We start from the raw sequence: 15335 nt of genomic DNA on the forward strand, positions 1-15335 counted from the left end.
TAGTGAACCCCGCTCGCGGAAAAACTTCGAGACTGTCGTTGGCTGGCCTTCTAAGCGCTGTGAGGATTGGGCGAAAGCGGGCAGATGGGCGGAGCCCAGAGCCATTTCCGTCCACGAAATGGGCGAGGCCACCGCTGGACTCCAGCTCCCAGCATTCATTGCTTCCAGCGCCTGGATGGACCCTGGAGCGCTGAGTTCCGGCAGCGTGGGCTTCAGCCCCGAATCTGTTTCCTCTGTCCTCCCGGCGCGGAAATGGTTGTCTTGGTTACCGGTGCTAACCGTCTCCCACCTGTGATTCCTTCTTGAGGGGCTGCAACCCGAGGTGCCCTCTGGAGACACTTCAGCTCCTCTAGAGGCAACTGCTCGAGTCGTCAACGTGGAGTAATTGAAGCTTTCCAGGTAGCTCGAGGCTACTCCGTTTTCGCACTGGTGTAGGACTCCTCTGATGCTGCCAAATACGGGTTTTATCCTTCACGCAACACTTGTGGGCAGTGCCAGTCCCTCACCCTTTGTAATCCAGGTGATGTTACCTGTCTTTGATTCGCATTTCCTTACCTACCCCTGTCCCTTTAAAAATGAGGGAAGCCGATCCATCCAGAGTTCTCATGATTCTCCTATACACATTTTTCCTAATCCTTAAGTTAAAAAAAAACCAAAAACTAGTATCTTCAGTACCATAAATAATTTATTATATTGTGCAGAATTAAAAGAAGGTAGTTGCTGAAATTTGTGTGAAAGGGTAGAGTTTTAGACTGAGGAATTTTTCTATTACCATCTTGTTTAATTTTGCTATCTGCAAGTCTATAAAAATGTGTTTTATCTCAGCTTCCCGTTTTCAAAAAACTTCAGTGATGCAGCATTACCTGTAGAATAAATTTAGAACATACTGAAATATTCAAGGACTTCCACAGTCTTGATTATGCATAAAAGACTACCCTTCTGTTTATTTCTGTGTGTGGGTGGTGGGGAGGTGAGGAGTCACTACTCACTTTCACATAGGCTTGGCCCAGCCTGACTACCGTTATCTCCTGAGGTTGTTTTACAGTTTCATCACCTTTATACCTTCATACCTGCATGCTTTTCATTTTTTATTACTCCTCTCCAAATCCTTCAAGATTCTAAATCCTCCCTCTGTATAACCTTTCCCTGACCAGCTCAGAAGTAACTTCTTTATCTTATAACATGTGTTACTTTAATGAGTAGATTCTTGGATACTATCGATTTAAGTCTTTATTGTTTATCTCTTTATTTACACCCAAGTAAGAGACCTGCCCCTAGGAACTGAGTTTTTACTTATCAAAAGTGTGGGTTCATAATAGGATTTAATGAGTTTGATTTAATATGTTTGATTTGAGCAGTAATTTACCAATCTGTCTTAGATTTGGGGGTCCTCCCATTTGCCTAATAATTTCTTAGGGAATCCTTAGTATATCTTTGATAAACTTTCTGCTTTCCACAAAGAATGTTTGAATATATTTAAATCAATATTTTTTTAATCTACAGGAAATTGAAATAGAATTGGAAACGAAAAGTGACCCGTAATAATTTAAAATGTCTCGAAAAGTTAGCAAGGCATCAAAAAAAATGAACATCTCTAGCTCCCTGGAATCTGAAGATATTAGTTTAGAAACAACAATTCCTACAGACGATATTTCCTCATCAGAAGAGCAGGATGGCAAAATCAAAATCACCAGGCAGCTAATTGAACGGAAAGAACTGCTTCATAATATTCAGTTACTGAAAATAGAGCTATCACAGAAAAATATGATGATCGATAATTTGAAGGTTGATTATCTTACAAAGGTAAGATCATATGTAACTTTTGTTATCTGTGTGCTTTGTTGTCTTCAAACTGCAGATAAATAAGAATTAAACTTATGAATGTATAATCTGAACTTGATACTTTTAACATTTTGAGAAAATAATTATTGGTGTTTTTTTTCTAGCCAAGTTGTTTTTCTGCTTCACTGAGAATTAGCTCTGATATGACTAGCTGGGTAGGAAGAATCAAGATTATTATTACATTATTGAATCTGTTTAATCCTCTACCATGGAGATTTGATTTCTTTTATACCCTGCTATTTGATAGTTCCTGTGTCATAGTACCAAGTATAACAAATTCAGTTACCATAGCTTTAATAAGTTATCTGCCAAATAAGAAGGAATGCCTCAGTCCTTGTTTTTCTGCTTTTTGTGGTTTTTTTTATAGTTAGAGTATTTTATGTAAGACCTGGTAAAGTTGTCACTTGTGATAAAAAAATTTACAGTGATTTTAGAAAGATAGGAGACACTTCTTAAGTCTTACTACTCTGTCTTCTGAGAAAGTCTTCTCTTTCTGCAGAGAAGAGATACAGAAGATGGTAAACCCTCCATCTTTGCTCTTGACTTCCAGCTCTACCTATCTCCTCCCCTCCCATTTGGTTTCAGTTATGTCTTATCTTTTCTCTGTTAAGTCAGTCTTGGTAGTTCTTGTATAGGGATCATGCTCCTAGAAAAATTTCTTGACCACACGTCTCTAGGAAAATGAAATGTCCTAAACCCCAAGGTCTTGATGATGTAAAGAAATCGTTTAGGTACATTTTTAAAAAACATTAATAGTTAATGTTTACTGAGTGCCTATTCTGTGCCAGACTCTGTTCTGTGAGCTTTTCATGTGTTATCTCATTTGAGCCATACAACTGTTTGAGGTACAGGTGCTTTTAGAGCATCTTCTCTGACCCCATCAAATTAAATGAACCAATAGAATAAGTTAGATGGATATTTTGTGAACTACACAGTAAGTATTAGTTATTGTTGTGGTTATTGACTAAAATAATATTCTCATTGTTTTCACCCTGTTTATTTTCTGTGCCTTTTATACACGTTCATAGGATTACTCGCCTTGTTTGTTGGGTATTTGTCTCTGTTAATAGAGTGTAAGGTTCCTGAGCACAGGAACAGGGGACATCTTTGTAGTCCCTGTTAGCTTCAATGCTTAGAACTGTCTCTGGCACCTAGCATATGTTCGGCTGTTTCTTATATGAGTAACTGAACCCCATTTGCTCTTGAAAAAATGGAACCACAACTGGTTAATAGCTTACCAAAGCCATTCACATAGAAGTGGTGGAGCCAGGTGGGATTAACACCAGGAAGGCTAAAGCCTGTATTCCATCCAAGTGAGTCTCCTAAGACTTCCTTTTAGGTTCTCTGTGCTGTCACCTACAAAGACTAGGTCACTTGATATTTTCTCAGTGTATCCAGTGGTTTCCCATTTCTTTTCCTTGAGTCATATTTTTACTCCTCAAATGGATTCCCATGGCGATACTGGCTTGTGTATCTCTACCCTTAAGATCTCCTTCACTGGACTCACTGAAGAACGCCAAGGTAGGTCTCCATTCTTTGACCCAGGCAGTCAATAAATAATCTGTTTTTTAAAATACTGATTTATTTTTTGGTTGTGCTGGGTGTCTCTTGCTGTGTACGAGTGGGGGGCCGCTCTCTAGTTGTGGTGCGAGGACTTCTCACTGCAGTGGCTTCTCTTGTAGCAGAGCGCAGACTCTGGGGTGCGTAGGCGTCAGTAGTGTGGCCAGGGGGCTGGCTCACTAATTGTGGCACATGAGCTCATTTGCCCGATTGCATGTGGGATCTTCATAGACCAGGGATCAAACTGGTGTCCTTTGCTTTACAAAAAGGATTCTTAACTACTGGACTACCAGGGAAGCAAGCCCTAAGTATTCTATTAAATGCCAACTGTATACCACATTCAAAATTACATTTTGTTTGGCTACTTTTTAAATTGCTCCTTTTCAACTTGCCTTGTGCTCAGTTGTCAATGGTTTCTCTTTTTAAAGTGTAATGTTTACATTCAGTTCAGTTCAGTCGCTCAGTTGTGTCTGACTCTTTGCAACCCCGTGAATTGCAGCATGCCAGGCTTCCCTGTCCATCACCAACTCCCGGAGTTCACTCAGACTCACATCCATCGAGTCAGTGATGCCATCCAGCCATCTCATCCTCTGTCATCCCCTTCTCCTCCTGCCCCCAATCCCTCCCAGCATCAGAGTCTTTTCCAGTGAGTCATCTCTTCCCATGAGGTGGCCAAAGTACTGGAGTTTCAGCTTTAGCATCATTCCTTCCAAAGAAATCCCAGGGCTGATCTCCTTCACAATGGACTGGTTGGATCTCTTTGCAGTCCAAGAGACTCTCAAGAGTCTTCTTCAACACCACAGTTCAAAAGCATCAATTCTTCCGCGCTCAGCTTTCTTCACAGTCCAACTCTCGCATCCATACATGACCACAGGAAAAACCACAGCCTTGACTAGACGAACCTTTGTTGGCAAAGTAATGTCTCTGCTTTTGAATATGCTATCTAGGTTGGTCATGACTTTCCTTCCAAGGAGTAAGCATCTTTTAATTTCATGGCTGCAGTGACCATCTGCAGTGATTTTGGAGCCCAAAAAAATAAAGTCTGACACTGTTTCCACTGTTTCCCCATCTATTTCCCATGAAGTGATGGGGCAGGATGCCATGATCTTCGTTTTCTGAATGTTGAGCTTTAAGCCAACTTTTTCACTCTCCACTTTCACTTTCATCAAGAGGCTTTTGAGTTCCTCTTCACTTTCTGCCATAAGGGTGGTGTCATCTGCATATCTGAGGTTATTGATATTTCTCCCAGCAATATTGATTCCAGCTTGTGTTTCTTCCAGCCCAGCGTTTCTCATGATGTACTCTGCATATAAGTTATATAAGCAGGGTGACAATATACAGCCTTGACGTACTCCTTTTCCTATTTGGAACCAGTCTGTTGTTCCATGTCCAGTTCTAACTGTTGCTTCCTGACCTGCATACAAATTTCTCAAGAGGCAGGTCAGGTGCTCTGGTATTCCCATCTCTTTCAGAATTTTCCACAGTTTATTGTGATCCACACAGTCAAAGGCTTTGGCATAGCCAATAAAGCAGAAATAGATGTTTTTCTGGAACTCCCTTGCTTTTTCCATGATCCAGCAGATGTTGGCAATTTGATCTCTGGTTCCTCTGCCTTTTCTAAAACCAGCTTGGACATCAGGAAGTTCACAATTCACATATTGCTGAAGCCTGGCTTGGAGAATTTTGAGCATTACTTTACTAGCATTTGAGATGAGTGCAATTGTGCGGTAGTTTGAGCATTCTTTGGCATTGCCTTTCTTTGGGATTGGAATGAAAACTGACCTTTTCCAGTCCTGTGGCCACTGCTGAGTTTTACAAATTTGCTGGCATATTGAGTGCAGCACTTTCACAGCATCATCTTTCAGGATTTGAAATAGCTCAACTGGAATTCCATCACCTCCACTAGCTTTGTTCGTAGTGATGCTTTCTAAGGCCCACTTGACTTCACATTCCAGGATGTCTGGCTCTAGGTCAGTGATCACACCATTGTGATTATCTGGGTCGTGAAGATCTTTTTTGTACAGTTCTTCTGTGTATTCTTGCCATTTCTTCTTAATATCTTCCACTTTTGTTAGGTCCATACCATTTCTGTCCTTTATCGAGCCCATCTTTGCATCAAATGTTCCCTTGGTATCTCTGATTTTCTTGAAGAGATCTCTAGTCTTTCCCATTCTGTTGTTTTCCTCTATTTCTTTGCATTGATCCCTGAAGAAGGCTTTCTTATCTCTTCTTGCTATTCTCTGGAACTCTACGTTCAGATGCTTATGTCTTTCCTTTTATCCTTTGCTTTTCGCTTCTCTTCTTTTCACAGCTATTTGTAAGGCCTCCCCAGACAGCCATTTTGCTTTTTTGCATTTCTTTTCCATGGGGATGGTCTTGATCCCTGTCTCCTGTACAATGTCACGAACCTCTGTCCATAGTTCATCAGGCACTCTATCAGATCTAGGCCCTTAAATCTATTTCTCACTTCCACTGTATAATCATAAGGGATTTGATTTAGGTCATACCTGAATGGTCTAGTGGTTTTCCCCACTTTCTTCAATTTCAGTCTGGATTTGGCAATAAGGAGTTCATGATCTGAGCCACAGTCAGCTCCTGGTCTTGTTTTTGCTGACTGTACAGAGCTTCTCCATCTTTGGCTGCAAAGAATATAATCAGTCTGATTTCGGTGTTGACCATCTGGTGATGTCCTTGTGTAGAGTCTTCTCTTGTGTTGTTGGAAGAGGGTGTTTGTTATGACCAGTGCATTTTCTTGGCAAAACTCTATTAGTCTTTGCCCTGCTTCATTCCGTATTCCAAGGCCAAATTTGCCTGTTACTCCAGGTGTTTCCTGACTTCCTACTTTTGCATTCCAGTCCCCTATAATGAAAAGGACATCTTTTTTGAGTGTTAGTTCTAAAAGGTCTTGTATGTCTTTATAGAACTGTTCAACTTCGGCTTCTTCAGCGTTACTGGTTGGGGCATAGACTTGGATTACTGTGATATTGAATGGTTTGCCTTGGAAAGGAACAGAGATCATTCTGTCGTTTTTGAGATTGCATCCAAGTACTGCATTTCGGACTCTTTTGTTGACCATTATGGCTACTCCATTTCTTCTGAGGGATTCCTGCCCGCAGTAGTAGATATAATGGTCATCTGAGTTAAATTCAGCCATTCCATTCCATTTTAGTTCACTGATTCCTAGAATGTCGACATTCACTCTTGCCATCTCTTGTTTGACCACTTCCAATTTGCCTTGATTCACGGGCCTGACATTCCAGGTTCCTATGCAATATTGCTCTTTACAGCATCGGACCTTGCTTCTATCACCAGTCACATCCACAGCTGGGTATTGTTTTTGCTTTGGCTCCATCCCTTCATTCTTTCTGGGGTTATTTCTCCACTGATCTCCAGTAGCATATTGGGCACCCACTGACCTGGGGAGTTCCTCTTTCAGTATCCTATCATTTTGCCTTTTCATACTGTTCATGGGGTTCTCAAGGCAATACTGAAGTGGTTTGCCATTCCCTTCTCCAGTGGACCACATTCTGTCAGATCTCTCCACCATGACCTGCCCATCTTGGGTTGCCCCACGGGCATGGCTTAGTTTCATTGAGTTAGACAAGGCTGTGGTCCTAGTATGATTAGATTGACTAATTTTCTGTGAGTATGGTTTCAGTGTGTCTGCCCTCTGATGCCCTCTTGCAACACCTACCATCCTACTTGGGTTTCTCTTACCTTGGGCGTGGGATTTACATTACTGGAATACTGGTTTATTCTTGAGACGCTTCCAAGTATAACAAATTAGAGCTACAGTCCTAGATACACAGTTTAAAATCCCAGCCCTTACAGTTACCTTGGACAGATTCCTTAATTTTTTTGTTCCCTGATTTCTTGTAAAATAATAATAATGTTTTGTACTTCATGGAATTGTTAGGAAGATTAATCAATGCACATAAACTCTTAGATGGCTGTGATGGAGTGTGTGCTTAGTCATGTCTGACCCTTGTACAATAAGTAATAGGGGTAGTTATACTTGCTCAACACTATATTATTATTATTATTATGTTGTATCCCATGGTGCTTTATATAAGTTTTTATTGTGGTGGTTTTCTGGTTGGACTGAAAATGTAGAAGAGTAAATTAGTCATGTTCCTGAATTTATGATATATAGTCATCATTGATCCTTGCAAGATAACTTATTTTGTATGTTTATTCTTTTATTACTGTAATTCATTTCCCTTCCTCCTCCTCCTCTTTATGTTTGCCTTTATCTTTTAACATTTATTCTTTAAAAAAATGTTTTTATTGGGGTATAGTTGATTTATAGTATTATATGTTTCAAGTGTACAACATAGTGTATCACAATTTTTATTCTTCAAATTATTTATTGATTTATAAATAAAATCAATAAATCAATTAATTTAAATTAATAAATACGTAAATTCAGCTGTGCTGAATCTTTAAACTGCTCGCATGGTTTCTCTGGTAGTGGCTAATGGGGCCTGCTCTCTAGCTGCAGCGCGTGGGCTTCTCGTCGTGGTGGCTTCTCTTGTTGCAGAGCATGGGCTCTAGGGGGTGCAGGTTTCAGTAGTTACACAGCATGGGCTTTGGTTGTGGCGCGCAGGCTTACTTGTCCCATAGCATGTGGGATCTTTCTGGACCAGGGATCGAACCTGTGTACCCTGCATTGGCAGGTGGATTCTTAACCACTGGACTACCAGGGGGACATCTCATAATTCTTAAAGGTTGTACTCCAATTGTAGTTATTATAAACATTTATCTTGAAAATTAGTATTTTTCTTATTTTTTCCTTTAAATAAATCTGAACTACATGTTTTGTTTTAGATTTTATTTCTTTTATAGTTTTTCCTTTCAACTCAGTGCTGTTTTTAAAATCCTTCATGTTACTACATGTACATGTGGTCCTTTGCTTCCAGCAGCCACACAATTCTGGTGTCTACCCATCTGTTCACCCCCTCCCACAGTGATAGGCCCGCAGGTTGCCTCCAAACCCTTGCCACCACATGTGGTGTGGCCTTCTTTAGACATTTCTCTTCCAGACCTGATTTGAGCAATTCTTTGATATATATTGGAGAAGGAAATGTCAATCCACTCCAGTATTCTTGCCTGGAAAATTCCATGGGCAGAGGAGCCTGGCAGGCTACGGTCCATAGGGTTGCAAAGAGTCAGCCACGACTGAGTGACTGAGCACATTGACACACATACTCAGGAGTGGAATTTCTGGCTGCAGGGTATATGTCTACTTCATTTAAGTGTATTTCCAAATTCCTCTCCAGGGTAGCTGCCTACTCTACTTTCCTGTGTTTGTTTGTATACAAGCACTAGAGTTGTCCTGCTTGCAGACCCCTTCAGTTCAGTTCAGTTCAGTTCAGTCACTCAGTCGTGTCCGACTCTTTGTGACCCCATGAATCGCAGCACGCCAGACCTCTCTGTCCATCACCAACTCCCGGAGTTCACTCAAACTCATGTCCATCGAGTCGGTGATGCCATCCAGCCGTCTCATCCTCTGTCATCCCCTTCTCCTCCTGCCCCCAATCCCTCCCAGCGTCAGGGTCTTTTCCAATGAATCAACTCTTCACATGAGGTGGCCAAAGTACTGGAGTTTCAGCTTCAGCATCAGTTCTTCCAATGAACACCCAGGACTGATCTCCTTTAGGATGGACTGGTTGGGTCTCCTTGCAGTCCAAGGAACTCTAAAGAGTCTTCTCTCCCACACCACAGTTGAAAAGCATCAATTCTTCAGCGCTCAGCTTTCTTCACAGTCCAACTCTCACATCCATACATGATCACTGGAAAAACCATAGCCTTGACTAGACGGACCTTTGTTGGCAAAGTAATGTCTCTACTTTTGAATATGTTATCTAGGTTGGTCATAACTTTTCCTTCCAAGGAGTAAGCGTCATTTAATTTCATGCCTGCAGTCAACATCTGCAGTGATTTGGAGCCCCAAAAACTAAGTCTGCCACTGTTTCCACTGTTTCCCCTTCTATTTCCCATGAAGTGATGGGACCAGATGCCATGATCTTAGTTTTCTGAATGTTGAGCTTTAAGCCAACTTTTTCACTCTCCACTTTCACTTTCATCAAGAGGCTTTTTAGGTCTTCTTCACTTTCTGCCAATATATTTGCTGTCAAATATGGAAAGAAGTGAGAATCCTCGTGGACAGGGGAGCCTGTAGGGTGATAGTCGATAGGGCTGCAAAGAGTCAGACACAACTGAAGCGATTTAGCATGAATACATGGGAAGAAGTATTATAAGGTAGAAGAATTAGTTTTTAATTCGTCAAATCCAGGGCACCTGGATTATAAAACAAACTATTAACGTGTACTACTAAGGTTAAACACTGCCAAATTAAACTGTTATGTGCTGTAGTTTGTAAGATGCATTCTAGCTTCAGAGATGAAAAGTATGAAGGTACGTGAGTCTGGGATTGATGAAGGAACAGTATTCTTAGCCACTCATTTATTCTCCAGAGCTTACCTATGCATTGAACATCCCATATATGAAGGTGAAAATGTCACATTCAGCATTGAAAAAAATGAATTTTCCTGCATGGACTGTAGTGAAAATGGTTGGAAATCACAGGGAGGGTACGTTTCTGCTGAATTTAACTTGTTGCTATTAACATTTAAATGGCCTGATTTTAAGTTATTGAGGCTCCCGTCATCAGAAGCTTTCAAGTAGTCCTGAATGATCGAGTATCTTGAATATTATATGTATTTCTTCTATGGAAAAAGATTGAACCCACTGTCCAGTGTTCAGTTATTAGTATGAGAATCTTGAAAAACATTGGTTACCAGTCACAAAAGTGTGGAAACCATAGCTTAAGCAGGATAAGGATTTTGTGTCTCTGGTATAACAGAATTCTGAAAATAGGCAATTTAGACCTGGTATTTACCATTGATATCATTAGAAACCCAGGCTCCTTTTAACCTTCTCGGTGGCTGTAAAAATAGCATATGTTTTTCACCTCAAAATCACAGATGGCTGATCTGCCGCCACTGTTGTGTCCATGCTCTAGGCAGACACAAGGAGAAGGGTGATGGAAAAATGCAGCATATGCCAAATGAATTTGTTCTTTAAAGAGCTTTCCTAGAGCTCAAGCTGGTGACCTTGATTGACTAGGACTATATAGCATGACTACACCTAGGTGCCAGGAGAGGGAAGCTGGGAAGTGTATATTTTTAACTGGACATGTTGTTGCTGCTAATAAAAATCAGAGTTACTTGAGAAAGAGAGGCGAGTAACAGTTTTTTCCTCTCTTCAAGGTCTTTCTTAGTTCAGAAGTAAGTGAATCTGTATAATCTAACATCTCTCCACACCAATATGGGAACAATACAGTGCTTATGTTTGTTACAGCTTATTACTGGTGGTATGTTGTTGTTCAGTTGCCCAGTCGTGTCTAACTCTTTGTGACCCTATGGACTGCAGCACGCCAGGCTTCCCTCTCTTTCACTATCTTCCAGAGTTTGCTCAAACCCATGTCCATTGAATCGGTGATGCCATCCAACCATCTCATCCCCCGTCATCCGCTTCTCCTCCTGCTCTCAATCTTTCCCAGCATCAGGGTCTTTTCCAGTGAGTCGGCTTTTCGCATCAGGTAGCCAAAGTATTGGAGCTTCAGCATCCGTCCATGCAATGAATATTCAGGGTTGATTTTCTTTAAGAATGACTGGTTTGATCTCCGTGCTGTCCAAGGCACTCTCAAGAGTCTTCTCTGACATGCTCAGCCTTCTTTATGGTCCAACTCTCACATCCGTACATGATTACTGGAGAGACCATAGCTTTGACTAGATGGACCTTTGTCAGCAAAGTGCTATCTCTGCTTTTTAATACTTTTCAAAACTAATGGTATAGTTTATTACTCGGACTCATGCTGCTTTAATTTCTCCATCTCTAAAAACCCAAGCAGATTATTCACAGGATACTTCACAAGCTTTGATTCTCATTACCCACTCAGCTGCTTGCTGACTGAGAGCCCTGGAAGGGGAGTTGCTCAGGCCAGGCTTGCTGATCTTAGAGGACTGTTCGGTGCACTATTATGCACACTTATTGCTGCCTAACTCTCCTTGCTTACTCCACTTCCTTATTCCTCTCCTCCTCACACTTCTAGCCTGTCAGTTTTTAAATGCTAAAATCTCTTTTTGTTTATCTCTCATTAATGGTCCCTGGGTTCCTCATTGCTTGGGAAGTGCTGGAGGGTGTCTCCCTAGCTTGACTGTCTCTGAGTCGAGGGACTTAAATCTAGAAGTCAGTTGAAATTGTTAAAGTTCCCACCCTGAAAAAAGCAGAAGTTTCACTCCTTGTGGTAGCAGTCTTCTTGATTTGCAGAATGGTAATTATGAGGAATGTGGTCATCATTTGTTGATTTAAGACATTTATTGAGACATGCGACCAGGAATACAGCAATGAATATGACAAGAGTCCCTTTTTTTATGGAGATCACATTTAAGTGAGAGACATCATCAAACAACAAATAAGCTGTCTTCAGGGTCATGTGATACAGCATTGCTTAGCAGTGGGAATTTTCTGCTTTAGATAGGAAGTCAGCAAACTTTCTCTGTAAAGGCCTGGGCAAGACAGTAAATATTTTAGGCTTTCCAGCTTGCATATGGTCTATTACATATTCTTCCTTCTTTTTTTTTTTTTTTTTTTTTGGCTTTTAACAACTTTATAAATGTAAAACCTGTTCCTAGCTTGTGGGCTATATAGGAACAGGACATGGGCAGGATTTGGCCTGTCAATTTGATATGTTAACCCTGCTTTCAATTGTGTGTTAGAGAAGCCATTTGAAGAGTTTAGGCAATTGGACTTATATGTCCTGATTTCTGCTTTCAAAATGTCACTGAAGCAATAGACTAAAAGCAGGTAAGGTAGAAGAGGAAGACAGTACTAGATAATTGCCTTGTGTAAGACTCCCAAGTTTTTGGCTTCATCTCCTGGAGCCATTTACTGAGAAATAGAAGGCTGGAAGAAAACTGATGTAGGAGGTAAAATATAAGTTCTGTTTTGAACACATTAAACTTTAAATGCCAATTAGACTCCCAGATGAAATTGTCACTTTGACTTTAGAGGAAAGTCCATGACTGAGGGTAGGTAGGGGTGTGTGTGTGTGTGTGTGTGTGTGTGTGTGTATGTATGTAATATACATGTAATATACATCAGCATGTGAAAGTGTTAGTTGCTCAGTGACTCTTTGCTACCCCTTGGACTGCAGCTTCATGTGTGTATATGTGTGTGTGTGTGTGTGTGTGTGTGTGTGTTTAGTATACATCAGCATGTGAAAGTGTTAGTCGCTCAGTGACTCTTTGCAGCCCCTTGGACTGCAGCTTCCAGGCTCCTCTGTCCATAGGATTCTCTAGGCAAGAATACTGCAGTGGGGTGCCATTCCCTTCTCCAGGAGATCTTCCTGACATAGGGATCGAACCCAGGTCTCTTGTGTTGTAGGCATGTAAGTACCACATAAAGCTTTGTTATTGGATGACATTACCTGGGGAGAGTAGAGGACCCCAAACCAAGTCAAGGGGTAGTCAAACATTAGAAATAGGATAGAGGAAAAAAATCCATCATACGAACCTGAGAAGCTTAAGAGGGTCCTGTGAGTTAAGGAAGAAGACCAAGAGGAGTATCACATAAGGTGAAAGAGGATGGAGTGGTCAACTCTGCCAAATTATGCTATCATGTAAGATAAATATGTAGAAATAACCATTGGACTGGGCATTATTGATAGGATTCATAACCTGAACAAATATTGTTATTGGAATACTACTACTACTAAGTCGCTAAAGCGACTAAAGTCGTGTCCGACTCTGTGCGACCCAATGGACGGCAGCCCACCAGGCTCCCCCATCCCTGGGATTCTCCAGGCAAGAACACTGGAGTGGGTTGCCATTTCCTTCTCCACTGCATGAAAGTGAAAAGTGAAAGTGAAGTCACTCAGTAAGTGTCCACCTCTTCGTTACCCCATGGACTGCAGCCTACCAGGCTCCTCCGTCCATGGGATACTCCAGGCAAGAGTACTTGAGTGGGGTGCCATTTAGTGTGGGACAAAAACCATATGAAAGTTTTATTAGGGATTGACTTATGTTAATCTGCATATTTTAAAGATGAACAAGAATTGCTTGGGTTGAAAGGGAGAGAGTAAAGAATTTTTAAAATGGACTAAGAGTCATCTCAGATGTATCGAGACGTAAGAGAGAGCATAACATATTTGAGGAATGGTAAGCATTTGTTTTGGCTAGAATAGAATTTTCTTTTAAGCTAATGACAACAGGCATGGTTGGCAAAGGCCAGATCAAGAAGGAGTGTAGAGGGACTTCCCTAGTGGTACAGTGGATAAGAGTCCACCTGCCAATGAAGGAGATATGGGTTCGGTCCCTGATCCAGGATTCCACATACCATGGAGCAAGTAAGCCCCAAGAGTCAGCACTACTGAGCCCAACTACTGAAGACCTTAATGCCCTAGAGCCTGTGCTCCACAACAAGAGCAGCCACCACAGCCAGAAGCCCATACCCCACCACGAAGATTAGGCCCTGCTGTCCACAACTAGAGACAGCCCACAGGCAGCAATGACCACCCAGCACAGCCAGAATTAAATAAATAATAAATAACTTTAAAAAGAAAAAAAGAGTAGTGTAGAATGCCATGAACTTTGGGATTTATTCTGAAGACAGTGAGGATCCTCTGAAGGATTTAACACTGGGGAAATAACATTTTTGATAGCATTTTTAAAAGATAAGGTAAAGGAAGATAGTTTTGAAGATTCACAAAACTGAAGGCAGGGAAAGAGTAGGAAAGCATTGTCATAATCTAGGTAAGATATGACAGGGATCTAACTGAAGACTTGTGAGTGGATGTTAAAGAGGATGGTGTAGTTGTGATACCTTTTTATGGAATAAACTCAACAATAAAAAAAACAGTGATTTCTGATCAGAATAAGCAATGGGAGAGATGTATCAAATGTGACTGAGATTTTTTTGCTTTGGAGACCAAGGAGATGTAAAGAATATAAGATTAGGTGAGGTGGGTGACTAGGTTCATTTTGGACATTTGTAGCATCACCCATGTGGTAGTCAATTGAAGACATGTAGCAGTCAGATATGGGGATCTACAATATATGCAGAGTCTGGCCAGGAAAAAATTACCTGGGCAAGGCACCAGCATATAAACCCCAGTTGTCAAAGAGTTTTTCAGTGAGATTAGATTAAGGGAAAAATAATCCCAATGACAGCCTGGTGAAAAACGATTCATGAGGCTTCAGAGTCAAAGCATAGTTTAACAACCATTTGTATGAACAAACAGAAGGTTTGATTAAATTTGCAAATTGACCTTGTCATTTACCCTTTTCTCTTAAGATTGAAGAATTGGAGGAGAAACTTAATGATGCACTTCACCAGAAGCAGCTACTAGCCCTGAGATTAGACAACCAATTGACTTTCCAACAAAAGGATGCCAGGTAAAAGTTTTAAAAAGCAACAATACCTATTTAGCAGTTAAAAGTAATGTCATTACCTATTCATGCATGTGATTATAAGCTAAAATAGAGAAATCTTAAAGACAGTAATCATTTTTACATCCAGACTAGGAAAAAACTACTTGATATAATACACAAAAATACAGAAAGCCAAAACTTGATATTCATTGAATAAATATTGCAGATATAAGTGACCCATACATGGTCACTTCATGGTCCATGAAAATGGAAGCACTCTAAACTTATCACCACTTCACTTTCTGTCTTCCTCTCAGCTGTTTGTAAGACCTCCTCAGATAACCCTTTTGCCTTTTTGCATTTCCTCTTCTTAGGGATGGTCACGATCACTGCCTCCTGTACAATGTCACAAACCTCTGTCCATAGTTCTTCAGGAACTCTGTCTATCAGATCTATTCCTTTGAATCTATTTGTCACTTCTACTGTATAATCATAAGG

General features: G+C 40.8%; 1 protein-coding gene across 8 annotated transcripts in view; it reads left to right on the forward strand.

Moving 5' to 3' along the window:
- The first annotated feature begins 56 nt into the window (after positions 1–56).
- Positions 57–15335, forward strand: part of PIBF1 (progesterone immunomodulatory binding factor 1) — a 232890-nt gene continuing 217611 nt past the window's right edge. For 6 of the 8 annotated variants that reach the window (XR_015137615.1, XR_015137617.1, XR_015137618.1 and 3 more), the window contains exons 1-3: positions 148–520; positions 1504–1803; positions 14761–14861. Coding sequence is in view for 3 of the 8 variants with exons in the window: in XM_086328532.1 (XP_086184658.1) it covers positions 1552–1803; positions 14761–14861 (353 nt within the window). In the remaining 5 variants the exon portion in view is untranslated. Of the gene's footprint in view, positions 521–1503; positions 1804–14760; positions 14862–15335 lie in introns of all 8 variants that reach the window. The other 2 variants (XR_015137616.1, XM_086328533.1) reach the window with 2 other exon arrangements.

This window comes from Bos grunniens, chromosome 12 (assembly GCF_055505025.1).
Source record: "Bos grunniens cultivar Pamir isolate PY7600 chromosome 12, Bosgru_T2T1.0, whole genome shotgun sequence".
Classification (NCBI taxonomy): domain Eukaryota; kingdom Metazoa; phylum Chordata; class Mammalia; order Artiodactyla; family Bovidae; genus Bos; species Bos grunniens.